The sequence below is a fragment of the Pseudorca crassidens genome, chromosome 8 (assembly GCF_039906515.1).
Source record: "Pseudorca crassidens isolate mPseCra1 chromosome 8, mPseCra1.hap1, whole genome shotgun sequence".
Classification (NCBI taxonomy): Eukaryota; Metazoa; Chordata; class Mammalia; order Artiodactyla; family Delphinidae; genus Pseudorca; species Pseudorca crassidens.
The window spans coordinates 106,429,862-106,449,097 of record NC_090303.1 but is presented as its reverse complement, the minus strand read 5'-3'; the positions used below and the strand labels follow the sequence as shown (position 1 = coordinate 106,449,097).

Here is a 19,236-nt window from a genome sequence, read left to right as displayed (position 1 = left end):
GCAGCTTCAGCTACGCACGTCCAGGTCTGGGTCACCCAGACAGTGACACGGCCGAGGTGGGTCTGCACGATCCGGTCAGTTTAATGGGAGCAGAGATGCACGCGTTTATTTTATTTAAAGTCTCCCAGTGTTAGCGCACAACACATATTTAAAGCGCTTGGAAATAAAAGGTAGAATGATTCTGGTTTGATTTGCTCTGCACAGTGAATTCCCACTCAAGGGAGTCGTGCCTTCCCCTTTGTCTCTGGTTCTTGGCTCGTGAGTGGGAAGTAAGGAATTCTGGATCAAACTGGCTCCTACCCGGCAGGCCTCAGTTCAGGCAAGAAGGAGCAGACCGCCCTGAATGAATGGCGTCCACCTGGGAAGCAGGTCTGTTTGCCCAGCGTCTAAGCCACCTCATCTGTGGCTGGCGCTGTGGGAGGCATGGAGTCGAGGGCAGGCGGAGGCCCCGGACTGGGTCTGCCCATTGCCCACATCCTTTAGGGAGCTCGTGCTGTTTTCTGTCCAACACTCGACCTCACTGGATTAACTGCCTAGCCCTTCTCGATTTCGGTGCTCAGCTGTGACTGCACCCCGATCCGTCCCATTATGTGATGCCACGGCTCTGCCGGCCGCCTCCCCAGAGCCCCTGCCTCGGGCTGGGGGCAGGGCTTGCGTCCCTCGAGGGGGTTGGCTGGGGGACGCCAGTCCCCTTTGCCCGTGGTAACCAGGGCAGAGGTGAGGGTGGGGAGCAGAGGCTTCCTTGTTTATTGAACACCTTCTGTCTCATTCTGCTCTGGCTCTGGGTAGACGCCCAGGCTGGGCTGAAAGAGCAGGCGTTCACTGCTCACCATCTGCGGGCCAGAAGGCCAAGGTCAGGGTGCTGCAGATGCCTGTCTGGTGGTGAGGGCGCTGATTCTGTTTTGCAGGCGACCTCTCAGGGCCGAGAGGGAGCGAGAGTCTTTTCCTCCTCTTCTGAGGGCACTGATCCCAACAGGGGGGCTCCACCCTCAAGACTACATCCAAGCCTCACCTCCTCCCAGGAACATCCCCTGGGGGCTGGGCTTCGGCTCATGGATTCTGGGGACACAAGCCCGCAGCCCATGCACCTTGTATTTCCCTTCATCGCTCCCCTCAAGGAACCTGCCTCCGGGTCATCAGGAGACCCCCCGCACGGGTTTGCACTTTCGTTTCCACACGCTGCGCCCTTTCCCCCTTTAAGTGCCGACTTTAATTTTTGTGGGGTATTTATATTTTGCTACCTGTACGCAGAGGCTAGGAGAAATGTGTATTTTAAGTAAGTCTAATAAATAAATCCATCAATCTGTGGCTGCAGCCTAGCCCGGATTATCCATTTTTAATGTGTCCTGATGTCACACGGTCTTGTGTCATCACTGGAGGTAGCATCATGCAGTATTTATGCCCACAGGTGGAGAAGGCGTCTCAGAAAATCTCGCTGCTGCCACCCTTGTCGGTTTGGGCCTCGATGTAGCTGGAAATCATGTTTCCTCCGAGAGGCTTTCCCCCCTGGGGGGGGGGGCGGTCAGGCAGGCGCCTACCCTGAGGGTGCTCGTGGCGCAAGGTGGATGGTAACGAGGACTGAGCATTAGGGCCGCCGTGCGTGCTGTGCCCACTGCTTCCTGTGCCGGCTCGTTGAGTCCTGCCAACAGCCATATGGATCCTGTCCAAGCCTGGGAGAACAGCACCGAGGGTGTGTGAGCCGGTCCCACCGCCCTGAATTTGGACGTGCGGAGTTCCATTCGTATCCGCGGTTCCTGCTGAGGAGCCTCTGTTCTGCTTCGAGGCATCTGCTCGGGTGAAGGCGCTCTGCGGCCACGCAGGTGGGGCGGGGCGCGGCTCTCTGACCAGCTAATCAGTCAAGGCCACGGGCCACAGCGCTCAGTCCGTTAACCGAGCTCATTCTGAAACAGTGCGCCCACCGGGAGGCTTCCCGTGCGGCAGGCGCCCGAGCTCCTCCTCGCCTGCGCCCCCCAGGATGCGTGGGAACAGCTGGCATGTGGGGCTCTCCTGGCCTCTTTTGAAAGGTGACTTCCGGTCACATGGGTTCTCCCCTCCCACGTTACACGTCTCCATGGATACCCGGGTTACAGGACAGCAGCATTCCAGGTGTAAATGAAACATTTTGTCTGCTTTAACGCTTGAGGCAAACTTGAGCCGGTCCTCTTACATGTGAGGAACCCGGTCGCCTGAATGGGTGACGTCACTGCCTGGAACAGGCAGACTGAGGGTGGTGGGGCTTCCTCCCCCTCTTCCTCCCCTCCCCTCCCCTCCCCTCCCCTCCCCTCTTCCTCCCCTCCCCTCCTCCTCCCCTCCCCTTCCCCCTCCTCCCCTCCCCTCTCCCCTCCTCCCCTCCCCTCTCCCCTCCTCCCCTCCCCTCTCCCCTCCTCCCCTCCCCTCTCCCCTCCTCCCCTCCCCTCTCCCCTCCTCCCCTCCCCTCCCCCCTCCCCTCCCCTCCCCCTCCCCTCCCCCCTCCCCTCCCCTCCCCCCCTCCCCTCCCCCTCCCCCTCCCCCTCCCTCCCCTCCCCTCCCCTCCCCTCTTCCTCCCCTCCCCTCCCCTCTTCCTCCCCTCCCCTCCCCTCTTCCTCCCCTCCCCTCCCTTCCCCTCCCCTCTTCCTCCCCTCCCCTCCCCTCCCTCCCCTCCCCCCTCCCCTCCCCCTCCTCCCCTCCCCTCCCCCCCTCCTCCCCCTCCCCTTCTCCCCCCCTCAGCACCCACGACACATTTGTTACATCGGCCACACACGGGCTCAGAGAAAGTTCAGTTCCTGTTAAAACACACACGCACACACATGCAAGCACACACCCACACTCTCACGTGCATGCACACGCACACTCACACACTCATACGCACATCAGACAACACAGTGTCTGAATGTTCCACGTCTCTTTCTGTCTCCTGTTTGGCACTTGTAAGCAAGACACGTTTGTGGGAAATTTTCAGCCTCTGCTTCAGTTCAGTGCCTGGACTTTCTCACTTTTCATTTGTTTCTACTTTGAGGTACTTTCGTGCTACCCCCTGCCCTAAAGCATCATTTTGAAATTTAGTTTCATTTTCTGCACTTCTGAGTTAAGAAGTAAAAGCCCTTATGGGAGTTCTTCCAAGTCCCAGGGAGGATGCCACGCCGGCCGGGACCAGGAATGTTTGTCTGAACTCGAGATGCCCTTTGGGTGGGGCCTCGACTTGCCCTCCTGACTGAGCAGGAACCACCGTGCGAGTCCCTGGGAAGGAGGCCACTTGCTGTCTGCCCAGGGCCGGGTGCTGCAGCCATGGTCAGAGGGGGACGTGGGCCACGGCGGGAGAAGGGAAGGAGGGAGGGAGGGCAGTGACAGGTGCCATCTGAGAGGCAGGGTCAGGACCCAGTGGATGCTGTGAGGAGGAACTTAGTCCCCGGCCGTATTTAGTCCCCTTAGTACCCAGTAGTACTTAGTCCTCAGTGGAGACAGCTGCTGAGCAGGTACTTAGCACTCAGTAGTGCTTAATCCTCCACAGCAAAAGCGACAAGACAAGCAGCTTAGTGGAAATCTGGTCTCCTGTGTGAGGCACATCTTGTGTCTGAGAGATTGCAGATCCCGCTGGAGCCTTGCAGGCCCCTCTTCTCGCAGGTCCACGTGCATTTTTAGGAACGTTGAAGGTGTATCATCTCCTTGACTTTAAAAGTGTTCCGAAATATTTTCCTACGCAGCAAGCACTTGAGGGGCCCTGAAGCTGTGATCTCTCATCAGGGGAACTGTGGGCCATAGAATGTGAATTTAAGATCAATCACAAGATTCCGGTAGAATCCTTCGCCGGTGGACCCAGACCAGAGGGGTGAGCATTTCAGGAGACAGTGTCATGGTGAGTGTGGCTGGGTGACTTGTACTCTGAAGTCTGTATCGAGGGCAGTGAAAGATGTGAAATAAAAGGCGGAGTCCATCAACAGTCTGCTCTGAAATTGCCAAGCCCAGCCTGGTGCTGGAACGAACTGATAAGATCCCATGAGCTGGAAAACCGTGAAGTCTCCATTGTGAAGGTAGACCTGCGTGCTTGCCGGTCCTCAGCACAGAGACCACTGTTACGGGGGCTCTAGCCCGAGGGTGCCTGCGCGAGACTGCGTGAGCCAGCACCACAGATGTGCTTGGGGTCTGTTGCTTTGGAAGTGACATCCTAAGAGTTCCTGGACTTGCACGGGGCCCTCCACCAGGCTGTCAACGCAGCCTGCACTCACTCCCTGCTCCGTTCATGAATGGTCGAGAATAAGGACTTTATCTCAATCGTTTAATGGGGTTTTTCTCATTTGCTGTTAGAAAAATGTGGTTCCCCGCTGAATGGGTCTTCAGCAGAGTAATAGGCTCTGGTAAGTGCAGAGTTTGAAGGAGATGCAGCCTTTAATCACACCGGCCTTTCTGGTATGGCTGTGTTTGGGGTTTTTATTTAATAGCTCTGAATACGGTTCCTTGCTCTCTCTACCTCCCTTCTCATACTTGTTTAAAAGACCAATTTGCTGGATTTATGTCCTTGTGACTCCCCCTTTTTCTCATATATTCCCCAGTCATTTTACTGGGCCTGTTAACAGGGGAGAAGTGGAGTTACCCTAAGCCAGTTTCCTCTGTGTCCACCGGAGTCGCAGGCCTGAGACGAACGCTCTGAGTCCCACTGAAGGGGCACGGGAGCCCGCCTGGCTCCCTGAACTTCCCGCTGGTGTTTTTCCCTCTTGCATGGAACGTGTAGCTCTGGTGGGGACCCTGTCCTTCCCTGGTGACTGCAGATGGCCTGCTTGTCGGGTCAGACTCTCCAGCTCCACGTTGCCACTGCGCCCTCTTCACGCGAGCAGGTGCCTGTGGTTAGTGAGGCTGCGTCACCAGGCGGCCGAGGGAGACTCGGGGCTGCTGTCATCTCGCTGGGTGGTGGCTGCGCTGCATCTCTGCCCTGTCCAGCAGTGGCAACACGAGTCTCACTTTGTGCACCCGCCCAGGCAGTAGCTAGGAGAGCCGTGTGAAGTGACTCAGACATCATTTGATGTGTCCTTATTCTGGAAATGGAAGTCTGCGGTGAGATGAGGGTGGTGGCTGGGGACCGTGGAGCAGCGCTGGGGATAGTCAGGTCCCCGTGTTGACCCGCCAGTAGTGAAAATGGGCGAGAGCGCTCACCTGTGCCCCGCACATTCCTGACGGGATGATGGCCAGGGCGCAGGTGTTGCAAGGAGCGAAATAAAGCATCAGCCTTAGGAAGGGATGGAGGAGGGGAGGAGGGAGGGGGAGGGGGGAGGGAGGGGGAGGGGAGGGGAGGGGAGGAGGGAGAGGGAGGGGGAGGGAGGGGGATGGGAGGGGAGAGGAGAGAGGAGGGAGGGGAAGAGGGAGGAGGGGAAGGGAAGGGAGAGAGGAGGGAGGGGAGGGAGGGGAGGGAGGAGGGGAGGGAAGATGGGAGGGAGAGGAGAACCAGGCTCCAGGGCTCATTGTGAGGGTCGTGGCTGCAACCGTGTTTCTGTCGCTCCAGTAAAGTGGACTTGCGCACTCCTGTCTGGCCGGTGTGGTTTGCAAGCCCTGTGAGGCCGACACACTCCCCGTTGTGAAGTTTCCTGATATCCGGGGAAGGCACGGAGGACCTACTGCTTTGTGACTGACGGCAGAGGAGGTGGTGGCCTCACAGGGGTCTCTGGGCCCACGAACGCCTGCAGCCTCTTCCAGGAGGGGCGTGATGCGGCCTGGGCTCAGCATCGGGTGACCCGTGGACAGATGCTGCGTGGGCTCTGCACCTGCTGTCACAGCACTGCCCTGCCTCTGTCCCACATCCCATGTCACTGGGTCCCTGATTTGTGGCCTCTTCCAGGTCCTTTGTTACTCAAGGCCTGCGGTAGAGGCCCTCTCGCTGCTAAGTCACTCGCTGGAATGCTAAGGCTGCTGCTGGGCCGGTGGAGCGCATGTCCCGGGGGAAAGGCCCCAGCTGGCCCCCTCCTGGGGACTTGCAGTACAGTAGGGAGGAAGTTCCCATTAATGAATGGGGGAAAGGGAGCCACAGAGCAATGAGTCAGAAACCTGAGCTCTGGAATAAGGTAGTTTCCAGCAAACAGGACTCCTGCTCGGACTCATGTCGGGTTGAGAGGGACGGTGAGCCAGGGAAGGAAAAACGCATTTGCAGTGGGCAGGTGGGCCGAGCAGACCCTTGGGGTAACTCCTTGCCCTGCCTGAGTCCTGCCGTGCTCTGCTTTTGCTGCCAGATAAACCCACTTTCTGTTTTTAAAAATATTTTAATTTTTAAATGTATTTATTTATTTTTGGCTGCACTAGGTCTTTGTTGCTGTGCACGGGCTTTCTCTAGTTGCAGCGAGCAGGGGCTACTCTTCATTGTGGTGTGCAGGCTTCTTACTGTGGTGGCTTCTCTTGCTGCAGAGCATGGGCTCTAGGCACGCGGGCTCAGTAGTTGTGGCGCACGGGCTCAGTAGTTATGGCACATGGGCTCAGTTGCTCTGCGGCATGGGAGATCTTCCCGGGGATCGAACCCTCGTCCCCTGCATTGGCAGGCGGATTCTTAACCACTGAGCCACCGGGGAAGTCTCCACTTTCTTTTAAATTGATGAATAGGGTTTGCTTGGCCAGGGAAACGCAGGCAGGCTGCTTCCCTGACTCCTGGGAACCTTCAGGTGGAAAGTTATTTGCTACCGAGTGGGATGAATAAGTTATTTACAACCAACTCAATAAATAAGTTGATTATCACAGTTTTCAATGTGAAAATGAAGTGTGAATATATAATAACGAGACTGATTTCTTGTATGGCCCCTCCCCTATGAGGTCCCCTTTCCCCTGTGAGGTCCCCCCTCCCCTGTGAGGTCCCCTCTCCTCTGTGAGGGCCTCCACTGTGAGGTCCCCCCTCTCATGTGAGGTGCCCTCTCCTCTGTGAGGTCCCCTCTCCCCTGTGAGGTCCCCTCTCTCTCCTCTGTGAGGTCCCCTCTCTCTCCTCTGTGAGGTCCCCCCTCCCCTGTGAGGTCCCCTCTCCCCTGTGAGGTCCCCTCTCTCTTCTCTGTGAGGTCCCCTCTCCTCTGTGAGGTCCCCCCTCCCCTGTGAGGTCCCCTCTCCCCTGTGAGGTCCCCTCTCTCTCCTCTGTGAGGTCCCCTCTCCTCTGTGAGGTCCCCCCTCCCCTGTGAGGTCCCCTCTCTCTCCTCTGTGAGGTCCCCTCTCCCCTGTGAGGTCCCCTCTCCTTGTGAGGTCCCCCCCATAAGGTCCGTCCTCCTCCTTCAAGATTTTTTGTTCCTAGTGGTGCAGCTGCCAGCCTTTGACCTCACCTGCCCCTTTACTGCAGCTCAGACCACCTGCACCATCAGTCCTTGAGAGCCCAACCTCATAGTCTCTTGAAATAGACAATTTTTGTTTATTTATTTATTTTTGCTGTGTTGGGTCTTCGTTTCTGTGCGCGGGCTTTCTCTCTTTGCGGCGAGCGGGGGCCACTCTTCATCGCGGTGCGCGGGCCTCTCACTATCGCGGCCTCTCTTGTTGCGGAGCACAGGCTCCAGACATGCAGGCTCAGTAGTTGTGGCTCACGGGCCCAGTTGCTCTGCGGCACGTGGGATCTTCCCAGACCAGGGCTCGAACCCGCGTCCCCTGCATTGGCAGGCAGATTCTCAACCACTGCGCCACCAGGGAAGCCCAAAATAGACAATTTTTACAACTCTTACCCAATGCTTTTTTCCTTCTCTCTACTATCTTTAACTCATTATTCACAAATCATTAGGATAAAAACAGGAAGTACTTAGAAGAGTGCCTGGCTCATGGGTAGATATTTTTATTGTTTTAAAATTAAAAATTTTTTCATGTTGTTATTTTATCATATTTCTAAGACAGAGTTGTTTTTTTTGGTCCTACTCAGAACGTTTTTAAGGCTCCGTACTGCATGCAGAAAACGCCAGCCCTTCCTCGTGTGGTGTCCAGGGCCTCCTGTGGCCTCACACCAACCCTCCACCCGCCTCTGCGCCCTCGCTGGACTCGCGCCCTCACCAACCGTGTCAAGCCCTGCCCTAGCACACCGTAACCTTTTTGGATTGGCTTTTCCACTCGGCAGAATTTTCTGGAGATTCATCCAGGTTGTGGCTGTGTCTGTAGTCCCTCCCTTTTACTCCCTGCGTCATTTTTGCTGCTGAGTACTGGTCCATGGTGTGGATGGACCTGTTTGTTTAACCCTCACTCACTGGATGGTATCTGGGCTCTTTCCCGTTTGGGGTATTATAAATGAAACTGCGATAAACATTTGTTTGCACGTTTCTGTGTGAACGTTAAGTCTTCGTTTCTCTGGAATCGGTGGCCAGGGGTCCAACTGCTCGGTTGTATGATGTGCGTGTTTCGTGTTTAAGAAACTCTGCCAGACTTCTTTCCAGAGTGGCTGTACCAGTTTTCAGTCCCACTAGAAATGTAACAGTGGCCCAGTTTCCCCAGATCCTCGGCAGAATTTGGCGTTGCCGCGATGTTTCATTTCAGTCCTTCTGAGAGGTGTGCAGTGATGTCTCGTGTGTTTAACTTCCGTCTGCCTGACGGCCAATGATGTGGAACAGCCTTTTGTGTGCTTATTTGCCATCTGCACATCCTCTTCGGTGAAATGTCTCCTCATGTCTTTTGTCCACTTTATAATTGGATTTTTTAATGTTTAATTCTCAGTGCTCTGTAAACTCCAGATAGTAGAGTCCCTTGTTGGATATGTAGTTTGAATTATTTTCTCCCACTCTGTCTTTTCCTCCTCTTAATAGGACCTTTCACAGAGCGGAAGTTTTTAATGTTGACGAGATCTAGTTTATCAGTTTTCCTTTTATGGACGATGTCTGGTGTCACGTCTAGGAACTTACTGCTTAGCCTCAGGCTCTAGAGGTTTTCATCTTTCTAGTCCCCTAAGATTGTTGTTGTTTTATGTTTTGCATTTACATCCGTGACCCGTTTTGGCTACTTTTCGTGCGAACCATGAAACCTGTGTCAAGGCTCCTGTTCTGGCCTCTGGATGCTCAGCTGCTCCAGCACTATTTGTTGAAAAGGCAATTTTTCGACCATTAAGTTCCTTTTGCACTTTTGTCAAAAATCTGCTGGGCGTTTCTGTGTGGGTCATTTCTGGGTTCCCTGTTTTGTTCTGTTGATCTCTTTGCGTCTCCTCCCACCAGTGCCACGCGGCCTTGACTACTGTGCCTATTAATAAGGCTATAGGCATAGAATTATTAGGTAGAATCACTCCTCCTGCTTCATTCTTCTTTTTCCAAATTGTTTTAAGTTCTCTAGTTCCTTTGCTGTTCCACATAAATTTCTTGTCTGTATCTACAAAGAATTTTTCTGGGATTCTGATAGGAATTGTGTTAAACTTGTATATCAATTTGGGGAGAGTTTACATCATTATTATGCTGCGATTTCCAGTCCATGAACACATTATGTCTATCATTTATTTAGATCTTTGATTTCTTTCATCAACATTGTGTAGTTTTCAGTGCACATGTTTTGTTAGATTTACACCTAAATATTTTACTTTGTGAGTGACTGTAAATAATGTTTTAGTTTCAGTGTGCTCATAGCTAATATAGAAAAATAATTTATTCTAGGAGGTTTTTGTAGATTCATTGGAATTTTCCATGTGGAAAATTATGTCATCTGGAAATAGGTACAGTTTTATTTCTTCCTTTTTCACCTGCATGACTTTTATTTCCTTATATTGCCCTCTTGCACTATTGAGAACTTTTGGCTCTGTTGAGTAAAAGTGGTGCAAGAGGACATCCTTGCCTTTTTCCTGATTGTAGTGGGAAAGCTTCTAGCTTCTCACCATTAAGTATGATGTTCGCTGTAAGGCTTGTGTAGACGTTCATCGCCAAGTTGATGAAGTTCCTCTCAATTTCTATATTTGTGAGAATATCCATCATGAAAAGGTGTTGAATTAATTGATTTATTTTGGATTAAACCAGTCTTGCATCCCTGGAATAAACCCCATCGTGTACAATTATTTTTATATATTGCTGGATTTTATATGCTAATATTATGGTATGGATTTTTATGTCAGTATTCATGAGGGATATTGGTATGTAGGTTTCTTTTTCTCTTTTTTTGGTATTGTCTTTGTCTGCTTTTGGTATCAGGTTAATATTAGCTACATAAAATTAATTGGAAACTATTTCCTCCTTTTCTGTTTTCCAGAAGGAATTGTATAGAATTCATATTAATTCTTCCTTAAATGTTTGGTAGAATTATCCAGTGAAACCATCTGGGTCTGGAAATATCTTTTTGGGAGGTTTTAAATTACGAATTGAATTTTCATAAGGGTTATAGGGTTATCAAATTATCTATTTTCATATTGGATGAGTTGTAGTAGTTTGTGTTTTTCGAGGAATGGGTCCATTTCGTCTAAGGTGCTATGTTTATGTGTGTAGACTTGTTTGTTCCCTTATGAGGTCTGCAGGGTCTGTACTGATGTCCCCTGTTTCGTTGCTGTTATTGATAATTTGTGACTGGTCTCGCTTTTTCATTGTCAGTCTTGCTAGAGGTTTGCCAATTTTACTGATCTTTTCAGGAAAGCAGCTTTTGTTTTCACTGATTTCTCTATTTTTTAAATTTCAATTTTGTTGATTTCTGCTCTTTATTATTTCCTTCCTTCTAGTTGCTTTGGGTTTATTTTGCTCTCCTTTTCCTAGCTTCTTCATGTGGGAATTTAGATGATTGATTTGAGACTTTTTCTAATGTAAGTATTTAGTGCTAAAAGTTTCACTCAGTGCAGCTTTAACTGTGCCCCACAAATTTTGATATGCTGTATTTTCATTTTCACTCAGTTCAATGTATTTTTTCCCTTGGATTCTCTTTGACCTGTGGCTTGTTTAGAAGTGTTGTTTAAGTTCCAAGTGTTTGGAGACTTTTCTTGCTATATTTATGTTACTGATTTCTAGTTTGACTCCACTGTGATTGGAGAACATACTCGGAATGATTTTGACCCTTTTCATGTTGCTGAGTTTTATTTATGTTCCAGGATATGGTCCACTTTAACTGGGTGAAGATGTACATGTTTAGGAGGGTAATGGGGATGATGGCAATGTAGAAACTTCAGTCAGTTTCTGCTTCTAATATTTACAGCCCTGTTGCTTGGTGTGTATATATTTAGGATTGCTATATCTTCTTGGCAGATTTACCCTTTTATCATTATGTTATGTCCTGTCCCTGGTAATTTTGTTTGTTATGAATACTAATTTATCTGCTATTATGATAACCACTGCTACTTGTCTTTAATTAATGATATATCTTTTTTTATCCTTTTACTTCAACTTGAAAGCTGGAGTGAGTTTCTTATAAACAGCATATGGTTGGGTCATGCATTTTTAATACACTCAATCGATGTTTGTCTTCATTGGTATATTTAGCCCATTTATATTTAATGTAATTATTGATTTGTTAAGACTTAAACTCCTATTATATCTTTTTGTTCTATTCTATTTTTTTGTCTGTATTCTTTTTCCTGCATTTCTTTAGGTTATGTTCACCGTTTTTTACAAATGCACTTTGATTTATCTGTATTGTTTTTGAGTGTATCTCTTGATAGCCTTTTTAGTAGCTGGTATAGATAGTACATACATTATATATAAAACTATCGTAGTTTACTGGTGTTATCATTTTACCATTTTGAGTGGGGTATAGAAACCTTACCTCCTTTTATGGTTTTCCCCGTTTATTATAATTATTTTAAATATTTCCTCTACGTATATTTAGCACATCAGACAGTGTTATCATGTTTGCTTCAACTGTCAAACATAATTTAGAAAGCTCCGAAGAAGGAAAGCTTATCGTATTTACTCACACCTTTACTTTTCATGCTCTTTTTCCGTCTTGGTGTTCCAAGTTTCTTCTATCATCACCTTTCTATTTAGAGAAGTTCATATAGCAATTCTTTTGGGATAGGTCTGCTGGCAAAGTATGCTCTCATTTGCATTTATCTGAGGATGTCTTCATTTCCCTGTCATTCCTGAACAGTGTTTTCACGAGGTATCCGGATTGGTAGACTTTCAGGATTCTGGATTGACAGCTTTTTCTTTCAGAACTTTCATGTGGCCTCTGTGGCTTCTGATGAGAAATCCTCTGTCATTTGAATGATGTTCCCCTCATAGGTAAGGTGTCATTTCTCTGGCTACTGTTAACATTTTCTTCTTTGCATGTGGTCTTAAGAAGTACAGTCATCATGTGCCTTGGAGGAGGTTTGGGTTTATTGCATTTGGGGTGCTCAGCTTCTGGAATCTTTAGGTTTATGTCTCTTGCCAAAACTGAGAAATTTTCAGCCATCATTTTTTTGAGTACCTTTTCAGCCCTGCTTTCTTTCTCCTCTCCTCCTGGGATTCTGATGACATGAAAGTTAGATCTTTTGTTATAGCTCCACAACCCAGAGGCTCTGTCCCTTTTTTTTTTTTTCAGACTATCTTCTATTGTTGAAATTGGGTGATTTCTGTTGTTCTCTCTTCCAGGTCACTGATTCTTCTCTCTGTCCCCTCCATCCTTCTATTAAGTGCGTGCAGTGAGCTGTTTATTTTGGTTATTGTATTTTTAAATTATAACATTTTCACTTTTTTTTTAATATTTGTGTCTTTATTGAGGCTTTTCCCGTTGTTTCATTTGTCTCCAGCTCACGAATGTTCACTTAAGTGTTTCTGTCACGGCTGCCTTATAGTCTTTGTGAGATAAGGCTGACATCTCAGGTTTGGTGTGTGCTGACTCTTTTTTCCTTCAGTTTGAGGTTTTCTTGGTTTTGGTAAGAGTGGTTTTCTGTTGAAACCTGGGCATTTTTGTATTATGTTGTGAGTCTCTGGATCTCATTTAAACTTGTGTTTTAACTGGCTTTTTCTGGCTCTGCTCTGCTGGGGTAGCAGCTCTGTTACTGGCAATGGAGGTCGAAGCCCAGGTTCCCCACCAGGTCTCTGCTGGCACCTGAGGGAGGGTTCTTGTCCTCGCTGCTGGGCAGCAGGTAGGTGGGAGTCTGAACTCCCCACACGGTCTCCACTGGCACACCAGGGGGTGGTTACCACGCAGTGGGGAGGGAAGTCCCCCTCCCCACGTGGCTGCTCTGATGACGCTGGCAGAGTCACTCTGGCCTCACAAGGGAGGACGCCCAGGCTCCCTGTCGGCCTTTGCGCTGTTTGGTGGGAGTGGAGCTGTACTGTCTGCAACGTGCTGAGTCACCTCTCCCCGGGCCCTCCAACTGGAGAGAGGTAACTGCAGCTGGGCCTCATTGACACCAGCGTCGGTGGCTGGTTCAGTTCCAAATCTGAGATCACAGCCCAAGGGAACCCCAGGGGGCCCAGCACCTGTTTCTTGGGTCCCTGGGTCCCTAGCCAGTCTCTTTCCACACTGCACAGCCTTCCACATGCATAGTTTCCAGGGATTGGCTGTACCTGGTGGGAACAGTGTCTTCTCATCTTCCAGGCACGGACCCCCTCTCCCCAGGGCTTTACCTCCTCTGACTGGCCTTGGAGAGAACTTCAGGGAGGACGTCTAGGCTCCCGGACCTACACCTTCCTTTGTTTTTCTATCCAAGTGCCCAGTTCCTGCCTGCTCCCAGGAAAGCTGAGAGATCTGGGCTGGGGCTCAGGTTCCCCTCACGGCCCGTACAGACCACCTCGATCAGGTGCACCTGTTGCAGCTGAGGCCTCCTCACAGGCCTCAGAGTTGGCACAGCTTAGACTTCTGTGCTCTTTAGATGAAAATATTACTGAAGTTGTTATTTAAATTGTAAAAATGATTCTTTTTCACAGAAAGTTCTTTTTGCGCTCGTGATTTTTTCTGTTTCCTGGTGGATGTTGACGTGAAGACCGTCCCTTAGGGAATGGTGTGGTTAAACCACGCCTGTTTTCTGAGCCAGCAGTGCTAGATGTTATGCTGCTATTGCAGATGTGCTTCCCATTGTGAATACTCCTGGGAATGGACCGATAATAGCCGCACAAACACATTTCACGTGGGGCGTTTTCTAGTTGCTGTTGGCAGATGGAACAAACTTGCTTATTAAGCACATTGAGTCCTGAAGTTAGGGTAGCGGTGCCAGTGGGGCCGGGTCTCCCTGCACGGCCCGCGCTCGAAACGTCACGTCGCAAACTGAGCCGCTTGCTGGTTGCTGTGGATGGAGCGGGGGCGGGGGGAGGCGAACTTCCCCACAGCTCCCACTTTGGATAATGCCATCGAACCTTCTGAGATTCAGAACTATTCCAACTGCTTGAATCTTGCCGCTTGTAAATTTTAAAAAAAGTTAGATTTGCATTTGAAAACATATTCCAGTGTGTTCATGAAGGCAGCTTATGTGTAAGAGCCGTGCTTTTCATTCCACCCAGAATATGTGTTCTCAGTGAGTTCTGGACCTTCTGGTACCGCGCTCACACACACACACACAAACAAGCACAGCGGTCCTGATGTGAAGATTTTGGTAATGTGTTTTCGTACAAGGCATAAAAATATATCTCTGTAATTACATGATATTTAGTGATTAGATAATTACGGATAATTGCATGGGGTAGTTCTAAGTGCTAAAGTGTTACCATAAGATCTAAAATGTACAAATTGCATAATAATTATTCTTAGGGGTTATTTGGTAATTCTGAGCATAATTATCATGTGATCTGCAGTGCATGTAATTAATGCATAATCACATGGATTTTGCCTTCATAACTACTTCGCCCTTGTTATAAAGCTCTTTGTCATAACATTTGAGTATAAATATAATGTAATTGGCTCCCAGATACAGTACATTAAGCCCCGTGATAATTGCTTTCACAGTAACAATAGCCCTTATTTCACTTCAAACGCGTGGCTCTTAAGCAGGGCGGGGTCGCGAAGAACAAGTCGCCAGGGCGTGGAGGCAGAGTGGCGCTGAGTGGCGGCCACTAGGCGGCTTCTGGGTTAGGAATGTCTTTGCTGTGACCAGACCTTTCCAGGTAGAAGAGTTTGCATCTTTGACTTGGAGCCTCTCTTCTAACGGCGGCGCGCGCCCCTGCCCTGCAGCAGCCGGCCCCTGCATACAGCAAAGCACCCACCGCATTTCAGGTGGAGGGGCCGCAGAGGGCTGGAATTTCTGTAAGGAGAAGATCTCGTAATAAACTGCAGTGAGCGGGACCTTGCCCGATGGATGACATTGTGGGAGAACACCTGGAACAGCAGCGGTTACTCAGAGACGGAAACGGGAGCTCTGGCTCGACTTCCATGTCGTTAACGCAGTTCCTGCAACTCTCCCCGCAGGTCTCACGTGGCAGGATGGCTACACCCAGCACGTGATGGCGCGGGAGCTCGCCAGCCTTCCCCAGACCTCCCCGCGACGCCCAGAGGCCTCCGGCGCAGCCAGGTAAAGTGGGCTCGGTTTACGGCGCTTCGCCGGCAGCCCTTTTCCTTGTTTCACGCGGCAAAGGGCCCTGTCTTTCTGTGTAGACGTTCCAGGAGGCTGGAACGTGTGTGAGGGAGCAGCAGGGACTCCCCCCACGGGCTGCTGGCCCTGCCCCGGGTAAGGTTGTAGGAGCGACCCGCCCACAAGGGGCCGTCCTCACCAGCAGATGTGCCCCAAGGTCCTCCCTGCCTTCCTGAGACCCTCGGAAGCTCTGCATCTTCAGAGCCTTGGTGGAAAGCAGAGGAGTCAGTAATTCTCACTTCCCAGTAAGAATTTATGTCCACTTCAGTACAAAAAGCAAATTAAACCGTGAAAGGCGTGCCGTTCCCCAAGCACGGCAGCCCGTGTGAGCTGGTTACATTCCATCTCGTCCTCTCTGCACACGTGCGGAGGTGCAGACGCCTTGCCCACTCGTGCGGGGGGACACAGACCCCGGCAGCTGAGGACTCGGCCCACAGACAGAGCGCCGGGCGCGGGCCGCCTCGACCCCGAGCCGGCGTTTATACAGCAGGGAGACAACCTTCCCCCCAGGCTTCGCTTGGAAGTCCACTCTTCCCTCAGAGAGTGAGTTTTCTCTGTCCGTAGCCTCAGTTAAAATAATCTCAGTGACAGAAACGTCAGCCGTCTGCCTTCCTGCCCGTGCTGCCTGAGGAAGCAGCTGGGCCACCAGGTCCTGCAGGATTAAACGCACCAAACGTGAAAGCACGTTCACCGTGGCGGCTCTCACTGGCCAGACCGTGAGTTTCTTGAGGGTCGGAGCTGGTCTTTCTTGCTGGTATACTGAGCTTTAACAAGGAGAGTGTGCCACTGTAGTCTGTTCTGTAAAAACAAAACACAAAAACCAAAGTCAAGCTGTCCTGAATTTCCATTTTCATCTGGGTGAGTTCAGACTCGTCACGCTGGTCTTTCAATGCCATCTGGGCATGTCAGCACCGCCCGCCGCTCCTTCCCTCCTGGGAAGATGTACCTGAGTGGAGTGCACTGTCCCAGACAGCCCTGACCTCCACTGAGGAGGCCAGAGGGCAGAGGGATAGGAGAATTGGGCAGACGGAGCAGGAACAACTCTTTACATAGTCTAGACAGTCAGCAAGTACGGCGGAAAGGCCAGACTGTCGTCAGGGAAAGAGCACTTCCAGAGAGAACAGCCCTGAGAAATCAGACACTGTGAGACCACGGACAGACACCTGGGTCACCACGTTCTTACCAGCGTTAATATTGTCATTTAAAATAATTGTCCATTCATTATGAAAAATGGTTACTTCACTGTTTTAGATTACAAGTGAGATTAAAAGTTTACAAGTACACATATGTAGGGATTGGAATTCTCTGTATGGATTTCCTGTGCGTGACCTTTGTCCACATACAAAGTATTTTTTGTATTTTTCTGCTTGGTTTCTTTCTGCATAGTCTTGTTATTTAAGGCTAGTAACTCTTCACGTGCCATATTTTATAGAAGTAGCTTTCCGGTCTGTTCCGTAGATGGCATGAGGTACAGTTGCCAGCGGAAAGGGAGCTCATAGCCCTCTCGAGGTGGGAGTTCTAATTTCTTCCTTGAGGGTGTTAATTCCCTCCCCCCTCGCCCGCTCTGCCCCGGAGAGATGGGCTTCCTGGGCGGCACCAGCAGGTCCTTGGCCTTGGGCTGGGTGGGTTTGGCCGTGGTGCACCCCTGGCTGGGAGGGCGGGAAGGCATCGCACCCAGGGCTCTGCCAAGGTCATGGCTGCTTGGACCCCCGCTGTGACCCATTAACTCCTCCCTCCCATAGACCCAGCCCTTCTCCACCGTCAGCCTGTCGGTTCTCTTGGTCCTGCTCTGTCTTTGCGAACAGTTCCTTTATGAAACTGCTGGACGTCCCGTTTGGAGATGCCGTGTGTCCTATGGGGCCTCTGCCTGGTGACAGGAATCCTGGTCACCCACCCTCTCCTTCCTCAGCTTTTGTCAAGGTTACAGGATTGTCATGATACACACGTAATAGCTTTCCTTCTTTTCAAAAACCTTCTGCAAAACTTTCTTTCGTGTTGAAAATGTCTGCTGCCTGGTGTATATTTTTAAATGATCTTTCTTTGTGGGTAAATCTCATAGCACTTCATTGTCTTCTGAGATTATTGGTGAGATATGCTCACAGGCTTTACATTTTTGCAGAGAACTATTATCCTTTTCATAGGGATTTCCAAATTTGTTAACTTAGTGTGAGTCACAGTACTGTGTTATAATTTAAAAAATCATTCACCATGTGTGTAATTATCACACCTTTGCCATTGATTTTTCTCTTTACCCTTTTAACACAATTTTTAACGATAATTATCTCTTGGACTTTTCTCTTTCTACCATTCTTAGATTCATTGTTTTTATGAAACTTCTTGAACTGAAAGTTTTGTTCTTAATTTTATTTATTCATTGTTAAAAAGCAGTGAAATCACTTAAGGCTATGCATTCGCCTATGAGCTTGGTTTTGGCATCATCCTGTAATGTTGATGGGCTCATTTGCTTTTGTTCTAAATTATCTGTAATTGTAATTTTATATCCTTTGGGAGCAGTAAGTGTAGGCTCTTTCCTTTGTTCATATTTATGTGCTCTTGTCTTTAGACTTTAAATCAGTGTCTAGTTTTATTACATTTTAGTTAGAGAATGTGACATGTTCAGTTTTTACTTTTTAGAAATTTGGGGTTCTCTTTGTGGCCTAGTTTATACCACACTTTTATTAATTTTCAATGGATACTTCAAAAAACTATTGTATCAGGCTTCCCTGGTGGCGCAGTGGTTGAGAGTCCGCCTGCCGATGCAGGGGATGCGGGTTCGTGCCCCGGTCCGGGAAGATCCCACATGCTGCGGAGCGGCTGGGCCCGTGAGCCATGGCCGCTGAGCCTGCGCGTCCAGAGCCTGTGCTCCGCAACAGGAGAGGCCACAACAGTGAGAGGCCCGCGTAAAAAAAAAAAACAAAAAACAAAAACAAACTATTGTATCCACTATTTACAGTGTACGGGTTTTTATATATAGTTTATAATCATATATAAAATTTATAATTACGTATAAATATAAATTACTCAAAATCAAATATCCTTATTTATATTTTTATTTATTGAAATTTCTCAGACAGAAACTATTTCCATAAATTTTCCTTCCATTTTTAACATACTTTGCTTTACGCACTTTGGGTTCTGACGTTCAGCCCGTACGCACTCGCAGCGTTTCTCCTTCACGGCGGATCATCACACCTGCTGCCGTTTTTAAGTGGAGACTGCATCATCTTTAGTGCTTTTCGTCTTGATCCCACTTTTCTAAACTCGGTATTACACTCCTGTGTTGTCTCTGTTTTGCCGTCTAAGTAATCCTTTACAATTCTGCCCTTCGGAGCCTCTTACGTTGCATGCAGCCCTTCGGAGCCTCTTACGTTGCATGCGGCGTTTATAAATGACGTCAGGTGGCATTTCTTACAGCCCCTCTGGCCAGAGGCCCCTGATCTCTCTGCTGCTTTCTTTCCCTCTCTGGCCTGTGACTGGTCTACTTTCAGCATCTTCAGTGTTTGTAACTATGTATCTTACTTCAGATTCCGTCCGTGGCCATCACCTTTAGGCTTTCCAGGCAGTTTTTGAAGCGACAGGTCTGAGTCACTATTCATGGAGGAATCCCACCTTCGGACCCCCACCCCCTTCCCAGCACATCCCTGGCGCCTGGCACATGCCGTGTACAGGTGGGTGTCCAGCCCAGAGCTGTGGACTAAAGAAGGAAGGAAGGCATGAAGGGTCTTATGACACTTTTGTTTATTACGTGGGTAACCACACCGACCAAGAATCCTGCCTGACCTTCATTCCACAGGGTACTTCCAGAGCTTTCTGTACCCTGTAGATGTGCGGATATCCACCGTCAGCAATCTTGTGACAGAACAGGTGACCTGAAAAGAGATGAAGGAACTGGC

At 49.5% G+C, this 19,236-nt stretch overlaps 1 protein-coding gene across 2 annotated transcripts in view; it reads left to right on the top strand.

Moving 5' to 3' along the window:
* Positions 1–19,236, top strand: part of PTPRN2 (protein tyrosine phosphatase receptor type N2) — a 690,682-nt gene that overhangs the window by 215,685 nt on the left and 455,761 nt on the right. For both annotated transcript variants that reach the window (XM_067747597.1, XM_067747596.1), the window contains one exon: positions 15,181–15,283. In XM_067747597.1, the coding sequence (XP_067603698.1) occupies positions 15,181–15,283 (103 nt within the window). The remainder of the gene's footprint in view (positions 1–15,180; positions 15,284–19,236) is intronic.